The sequence below is a fragment of the Cyanistes caeruleus genome, chromosome 16 (assembly GCF_971803275.1).
Source record: "Cyanistes caeruleus chromosome 16, bCyaCae1.hap1.1, whole genome shotgun sequence".
Lineage (NCBI taxonomy): Eukaryota > Metazoa > Chordata > Aves > Passeriformes > Paridae > Cyanistes > Cyanistes caeruleus.
In genome coordinates this window covers 16,373,962-16,382,480 of record NC_141716.1, presented here as the reverse complement: position 1 = coordinate 16,382,480, position 8,519 = coordinate 16,373,962, and the positions used below count along the sequence as shown (strand labels likewise).

At 48.0% G+C, this 8,519-nt stretch overlaps 1 protein-coding gene across 5 annotated transcripts in view; it reads right to left on the bottom strand.

Moving 5' to 3' along the window:
* Positions 1-6,143: 6,143 nt before the first annotated feature.
* NCOA6 (nuclear receptor coactivator 6) overlaps positions 6,144-8,519 on the bottom strand; it is a 43,632-nt gene continuing 41,256 nt past the window's right edge. For all 5 annotated transcript variants that reach the window (XR_015277160.1, XM_086853532.1, XM_086853535.1 and 2 more), the window contains one exon: positions 6,144-6,745. Coding sequence is in view for 4 of the 5 variants with exons in the window: in XM_086853532.1 (XP_086709658.1) it covers positions 6,699-6,745 (47 nt within the window). In the remaining variant the exon portion in view is untranslated. The remainder of the gene's footprint in view (positions 6,746-8,519) is intronic.

Genomic DNA, 8,519 nt, shown 5'->3' with positions numbered 1-8,519 from the left:
CTTGGGATGCACCAGAGCCCCCCAGTGCCCTCAGGCCCCCAAGGCTGGGCTTGCTGCACTGGGCAAGGCCAGGCTGTGGCCATAGCACACTGAGGACCCTCACTGGCAGCCACAACAAAGTTCTCACACTGAGTTCTGGCTCTTGCTTGGCACTGTGAAGCTGGAGGGATGCCAAGGGAGTAGGGGCAAAAGTCCTCTTCACCTGTTGCTCTGAAACTTGCGCTCACAAATGCTCTTTCTAAGAAACCCTGCTGCAAAAGTTTGGTCTGAAAGGAAAATTATTCTTTCCATGGGAGTCCACGTTTCCTTCTCATTGTGGATAACATAAATGCATGGCTCATTCCAAAGATCACTATTGTGAGAATCTTCTCTCTTTAGGCATGTTTCTAATCAATAATTTTACATTTATATCATACTAGTACTTTTTCCTCTTCTATTCAGCCCTACTGGGGAGCAAAATACTCACTTAGATGTCTTATCACACCAGTAAGAAAAAAAAAAAAGGATGAAAAAATACTCCAGTGAGGTTCTAGGCTTGAGTCCCACAGCCTTGCAGTTGCCCCTCTGGATCAGTATCAATTCCATTGCCCTGCATAAAGTGGAAATTAAACTTTGTGTGAATTTATTGAAAAACAAGTGAGTCCCCAAAGATCAAACATCACATAATTAGGAAACAGTAAGAAGACATGAGTCACCTCAAGTCAAGAGAAATGGTTCTCAGCACATCTCAGAAGGCAGCACTGAGCCCCACTGCCCTGGCAATGGCTGGTGGCAGCCCTTGAGTCTTCTCTGAGTCTCGGGCTTCAAACCAGAGGCCATCCACGTCCAGCTGGTGCCACGGGGACGCTCAAGCCACCAGGGATTGTCAGCTGCCACCACTCCCAGCCTCCAGTTTGCTGCTCCTCCTTTGCTGCATGCACTCAGCAATAGCTGCTGGTGGCAGGAGGGAAGCACCAGCACCCCAGCATTCCCCCAGCTTCTCAGTCCTTCTTCCCCAAGCCCTTCTCCACCACTGGACTGTGGTGACTTCCCCAGCACAGCTGCTGGCAGGGACCAGAGCCTTAGGAGTGACACCCACAGCACCGGCAGCCCCTCCCTCCCAGGGGACTGCCACAGGCAGACCCACAGGAACAGTCCTTAAAAGCGGCTGATCCCCTCAGGGCTTGTCTTCTTCAAGGTGGAGCTTTCCATCTCTCAGATCTGCTCCATCCAAAGTCAGTAATCTCCTGTTGTCCTCACGGGCTCCGTCCTCATCCCGTTCCCATCACTGGAGCGGCTGCCGCGAGTTGCTGAATGCGGCTGTAGGAGCTGGATGCAGCGGTGGGAAAGGCTCTGCCTGCGTGGAGAATCCCTTCTTTGCTGAGAGGTGTCCTCACACCTGTTGGAGATGCCACCTTCTCTTTGCTCATCTCCAGGATCCCAGAGCAGTCCCCAGCCGTGGGCTCCAGACACCTCTGGGCAGGAGGAGGTCTCCCTGCTCCATCGATGCATCTCCATCAGCCTTTCTTTTTGCTTCTTGAAAACGTTAGTCCTTAACTAAACCCGTAAACCTCACCTTACAGGAATGAGGATAACGAGGAAGAGCAGCTCCATTTAATAGCAAAGGTGGCTCTTATGTGTGATTGGCTTTTCAGTTCTTCTGTACAGAGTGGTGACACCCAGGTGTGTTCCCTGTCACTCCTGAGCTGACACTCCTGGGCTGGCAAGGGGATTGCTTTTCCAACCCCATATTTTGTACAGGGATGCTGCCCCATAATCCAGAGCACAAAATGAGCTGCAAAGCTTTGACTCTGTTGCAGCTAAACCTGAAAATCCTTCTGTCTCCCTCTCTGACCCTATTCTGTTCCATGGTGGGGCGGGGGGAGGATTGTGTTCTCTGCAAAGGGAGGGGGAAACAGCGCAGTAAATTCTACGTGTAGCTTAAAAATGGGTTGTACATGGGAGCCCAAAGCTCCTCTGCTCTTCCACATTCACCTCATGTACCCTTGCTGGGGAGCCACGAGCAGCTGTGCCCAAGTCTCACTGAATTGTTGTGCTCGGCTTTATGCTTCAGGAACTCTTGGGATGAGGGAGCAGCACAAGGTGTAGCAGTAAACCAGTGAAATTTCCTCTTGTGTCAGAACTGTTCATGTACAGAGCCACCAAGCACTGCAATATTCTATCTGTATGTATCCACCCCGGTATCTACTTGTAAAACTCATGCCCACACATTACCCTCCCCTATGTGGGACTGACTGTTACTTGTGCCTTCACCCTTTTTCATGGTTTGGCATCTTTTTTTAAAACACAATTACAGAACTTGAATAAATCACTGAACTGCAGTTACAAGTCCTATGCAAGAGGTGACCAGGGAGTCAGTCAGTTTTCGATATTTCTGTGTTTCTGTGTTGTTTTCAAAGTCACTGTGGGGTTTTTCAGAGAAGCCCAACAGAATGAATGTCCCAAAAAGCAGGTTTGGGGTTTTTCTTTTGGGTTTTGTTGTTTGTTTTTTTTTTTTTGTTTTTATTTCCTAAAAACCATTTAGCATTTTGGATATACTAAATCTCTAAGGCAGCTTTGAAAAGCTCTAAATCCCAGTTGCTGACCAGGCTGTGTTTGGGGAGCGAGCAGGAGCAGGAGCAGCAGGATGGACGAGCGCCAGGACAGATGGCTGTTCCATGCTTGGAAGAGGTTGCCTTAAGCCTTCCCTGAAATGCCCTGGAGAATGTTCCCGTGCCCTCCTGCCCTGTGCCCGGGCTCTGCCTTACACGTGGCACAGCCACTGGGGATCCTGGAGAAGAGGGAAAAAGCAGCCTCACGTTTTGTACATCACCTGTGCTGTAGGACTGAGACCTCGTCTGGAACTCGAAGCTGACAAAATCCGTCCTTTTTGTGTGTTATGTGTTCAGTTGGTGCAAGCAGGGTTTGTAGGGAAGGGGTGTCTCCTCCTGGTAGGACATTGTGTAAACATTTGAGTGTTGACTGCCTGGGATACATTGTGTAGTGTGCCTGTGTGTGTGTAACCTGGTTTTGGTTGTTAGGTTGTAATGCTGTCTCTTGACTGAAAAAAAAAAAATCTAATATAAAGAAAAATCACAATAAATAAAAAATATATATATTTAAAAACTATTTTTTGTGTATTCCTCTAAAGCTTGCAATCTGTCTGCAAAATGCTTTGGTTTTTTAAAAATGCTTTTAAAAGTCAATGGTGTGACAGACAACAGAAGAACATCCCCTTTGAAGACTCTTGTCACACAGGAGAGGAGATGGCACAGGCTGAGGGGTTGGAGGGGATTTTTTCCCCCTCCCCATTACCAAACCTTACAACTCAGCAGATAATGACAGAGCTAAAGCCGTTGTCAATTGCCTTGAGAAAATCCCAGATCAGCCAATCTCTGCAGCATCAGCTGTTTCTCCAAGCACTGTGTGAGATGTTCTCAGCACCCAGGGGAGGCAGAGATGCCTCCAAGGTGATTAAAGGCTTGGAGATGAGGAGAGGCTGAGAGCTGGGATTGCCCAGCCTGGGGGAGGTTCAGGGAGATCCGGTTCTGTGTGTGGCCTGCTGATGGGGGGAGTGCAGAAAACAGAACTGGAACATTCTCAGTGCAGGGACAGGGTGAGAGACACAAATCGAAGTAAAAATATATAAAAAAAAGAAATTTCACTTAAACATAAAAAAATGTTTTTTCATTGCAAAGGTGGTTGACCACAAGAGCAGGTTGAGAGGTTGAGGAGTCTTCATCCTTGGAGATGCCCAAGATGGGAGGAGACATGGCCATGAGCAGCTTTGGGCAGCAGTGGGATGGGGCTTGCCCAGCCCAGTGTCTGTGTCAGCTCCTCCAGCAGAGCCAAGCTGAGGAGATACCCATGACCCCTCAGCTGCTGGGAAAAGCACTTCAAAGAAATGTTAGATTAGATATTGGGAATGAAAAAAATAGCTGGGAGTGAGCTTTTGAAGCTTTGATAAACCTTCTTACGGAAAAACCAAATTTGGCAGCTGGTGTTAAAGCCTAGGGTTATTTGGGATGGATGGAGCTCAGGATGTCCAGTCCAACCTCCTGCTCACAGCAGGGAAAATACTGAATTCAGACCACATTTGGCTTTGCTCAGCCAAAGCTTGAAATTCTCCAAAGAGAGAGATCCTGCCACTGCATCCCAGGGGGAATCCTTTCTTCTGCTCAGTCAGAACCTCCTCTCTTTCCATTTATCCTGGTGTTGTCTGTCCCTTTCTCCCAGCTCACATCTCTATAAAATCCTGGCTCCACCTGCTCCAGAGCACAAAAGGGCGATGTTGGCCAGGTGTTCCAGCCCCAGGACATCCTGGTGGCCCTCTCTTGTGTCTCCTCTGCATTCTCAACATCTTGTGGGTGGGTGGGAGGTGGAAACCAGGTCCATTCCGGATCCCCAAATGCCAAGGGGTGTGATCACTTCCCTGCCCCATGGGCTGCCCTCCCTGCACCCAGCCTGGCTCAGCTCTCCTCCAGGGCTTTGAGTGTGAGCTGCTCCAAAGTCCTGCACTGCTCAGAGGACAAAGACAAGGGCCCTTTGCTCCTTCTAAGGCTCCTTCCCAGTGATAGGATCTTGCAGTTCTTCTTTCCCAAGATCCATGTAAATGGTGATCCTGACCTTGAGCTTTTCTGCTCCCCACAGTGTAGTATTTCCCACAAACTGAAGCACATCCCCTCTCTTCTCCTGGTTTATTGGTATGTGGACCTTTTCTGTGAAGACTTTGCAGTTTCATGGACCTAATCCTCCTTTTCCAAAGCTCCTCACCCAACCCGAGCAGCAACAGGAGCAGCGAGGCCAAGCACAGAGCAGGGTGAGCCCCAGGAGAGCGGGGCCCAGCAAAGATGTGGAGCTCCTGTACCCACATCAGCTGTGCCTGCACAGGGACATGGAGCAGCCACACTCTGGCAGGGAGGATGGAGACACTGAAGAGTGCTTGGAAAGCTGCCTGGTGGGAAAGGCCTCAGGAGTGTTGGTGGCAGCAGCTGAACAAGAGCCAGGTGGGCAAGAGGCCAATGACACCTGGCCTGTACCAGCTGTGCTGTGGCAGCAGGACCAGGGCAGTGACTGTGCCCCTGTGCTGGGCACTGCTGAGGCACCTCCAGCCCTGGGGGCAGTTCTGGGCCCCACACGGCAAGAAAGGCATTGAGGGGCTGCAGCATATCCAGAGAAGAGAACAGGGCTGGGGAAGGGGCTGGAGCACAAGGAGCAGCTGTGAGAGCTGGGAGAGCTCAGTCTGGAGAAAAGAAGACTCAGAGGGGAACATTTCACTCTCCAGGACTCCCTGACAGGAGGGTGGAGCTGGGTGAGGTCAGGCCCTGCTCCCAGGGAACAAGGGACAGGATGACAGGAAATGGCCTCACGTTGTACCAAGGGAGGTTCACGTTGGATATTGGGGAAAATTTCTTCATGGAAGGGGTTGTCAAGTCCTGGCACAGCTGCCTGGGATGATGGTGGAGTCTCCATCCCTAGAGGGATTTTAAAGAAGTGTGGATGCTGCACTTGGGGACATGGGTTAGTGGTGGCCTTTGGCAGTGCTAGAGGAACAAATGGACTTGATGGTTTTAAAGGACTTTTCCAACCCCAATGATTCTGTGAGGCCCCGCTAAGTGCCTGTTACCTTGTGCACAAATAGCTTATTTCTCTGATTATAAAAGCTGACAACTTCTATTTAATAACAATTTGTATTTAATTAGCATTTTGAGATACATATTTTTAAAATCCAGCAAGACAGAGAAGAGGTGGCAGTGTGTGTGCAGAGCTCAGGCTCCTGGCTCTCCCCAGCAGCCTGACCTACTTTGCAAGGCAGCACATCCCACCCAGCAGAGTTCTCCAGACCCAGGGACGCCAGGCTCTGCCTGGCAGAAGCCTTCACCCCACAGAATTGGGACTTTTCCCTGCTTGTTTCCTGCTCCCTTGTGGGAAGCCAGGCTGCTGGGGCTCCTGTGCTCCCTGCACAGCCCCAAGGGCAGCAGGGTGCCCTTCCTGCTCCCCCTTGCTTTGCAGGAACAGCTGCATCACTTAATTTGTTTGTAGTTAAACAAATTCCTTGCTGAAGCTACATATAAGGAGCTTGCAGGCCTGGAGCTCTAAATAATCTCTCCAATCACCCTGCTTGGAATGATGCTGCTGTTGTTGCTAATAATAATTCAACCCAATTTATAGGACAATAACATTTATTTAGAGCATGAGGGATTCCACATTATACAAACCCTTAAATTTATTTTTTGTTTCACTGGTCCATTTCTACAACAAATACATCAGATCTACTATATAATAAAATTATTTACATTTCCAAACAACATGGGGTTCATTTATAAACCCTCTGACTGCTATTCACATACAGTACTTAAACAACAGCACATTACATTATTATAATACCTAAAAATGACAACCCTGTATTCTAAATTGTTTATGAAAAGTGGAAACAAATAAATTTACAATTGTCTTCCCCTCCCCTTCCATTTCATACAAACACATTACCCTAATGTGCTAACCCTGACTTCACTTTGCAAATTCAGGGGGTTTTAGAAGAACCCAGTTTTTATATCTATTTATCTGTTTTATAGAAAAAAAAAATCATTTATCGGGAACAGTATAATATTAAAATGACTTACTGTACAGAATTGTATTTAAAAAAGAAAAATCACAGCTCAAAATTGCTATTGGTAAATTCACACTCATTTACAAGTCTCATGTTTCCATGCAGTAATTTACTTGGATTTTCTTCTTTTTGACTGCATTGCACTGGCACTCGTTTCTGAAATCAAGAGAAGAAAAGAAGCATGGATATGCAGTCGGTAAGCCATTCCCCAGAGGGGCACAGATTGCCCTGACATTTTTCCAAACTCACACCAGAGTGGGAACCTCTGGAGAGCATTTCCCCAGCACTGGGCCTGACTCTGGAGCAGCCGTGGCACCCCTGGGCCATCAGCTCAAGCTGCTCTCCAGACACCAGCAGTGGGAGCTGGACATTTATGCAATCCTAACAGAACAGTCTTTACAAGAAGAGCCTAATATTTGTAATATTTGTAATGTCCCCCACGTGTCACAGGAGGAAGCACAGACCCAGGCTGTGCTGTGCAACCACTTGGGGAGGTGTTTTGGAGCCTGCCATGCCAGATAACAACCCAGTTGTCTGAGCTCTTAAAAAGTCATTAAAAACAAGTCTCTGCAGTGTACACTGAGTCACAGGAACACAGCTGATGCAAAAAGACACAAATGTTAACACCTGCAGGGCCACTGCAACAGCAGGTGACATGTTCAGTGCACTTACCAAGGCACTAAGTTTCCATTTCAAAAGAAAAAAAAGAGTAAGGACCAAGGGCATTTGCATCTCTAGATATTTTTTAAAATGCGATTTTAAACGTTGGCAATGTCTCTTTGGCTCTTCATAATGTTTTCCAAAAACTATTGCAGCTGTGTATATTTTAAGAGTCAAAAGGGAAAAAAAATTCCAAGCCCATCTAAAATTAGAACAGCAGCAGTACAACTCCACAGCTGTTACATGTGGAATTAGAAAAAAGCAATCAACATTCCAAAATTTAACAAACTCAAAGCTACAGTAAATGCTAAAAGCAGCCCTTGCTGGAAAAGTACTCCAAAAAGGGAAAACACCAGTACAGTACCAATTTTCAAAAGTGAAACATCTCCACAGCTCCAGCCTGGAGCCCTCCAAGCAGCAGGGCTGACTGAAGTTGCTTCAGCTCCAGCTGTTGCTGCCCTTGCTGCTGCTCAAGGCTCCGTGTTTGGGAGGGTTGGGCCAGCAGCACTCAGCCCCTGTCTCCATCCCTTGGGATCATCACCAGCATCCCCCCAAACCCTGCACCCATAATGCACACATGGACAGGGCTGACCCTCCCTGTGTGCTCTTCTCTCACAGTGACCCTTCTGCCTCCTCCTTTCCGAGGTTTAGCAACCAAGTTCCTGCTCCAGCTGGTCAAAATCTCCTTCTCTCTCCCTATGATTTTTTTCCCAAATAATGACTTTAAACAGCCTCTATCTCAAGAGATAACTCCTCCCAGCCCCACATTCCTTTTGCCATGGATTAGGGGGTTTCTCAGGACACAGATAATATGAGGACAGGAGCAACCAAACCAGAATAATCAAGCTCTGATTCACTAACAATAATGTACAACAGAGCAGGCACAGGTGGCAAACCAGGTGTCACTTCTGCAGCCACCTGACCAGCATGCAGCCTGTCCTCTGGCACACAGCACCTGGTTTGGCTCATTCTCCACAGCTCAGAGCAGCTAACAGGTACGGCAGCACAGCCAGGTGTCCCCTGCAAACTGCACCCAAGTGTCCAGCAAAGCCCTTGGACACTGTGGCAGCTTCAGATGCATAATTTAAAAACAAGGGTTTTATTTACAGAGGTAAATGAATTACACAGTCAGCACAAACCCCTGTGAGAGTTTTGTTGTGATTTAAATTTGATGCACTTTCCCATCCCCACATTTTCAGAATTTGATGTGTCCCTGGTTGTCATCTTTAGGTTTACCCAGTACAGTGTGGGGGCAGGTCACACCCTCCAG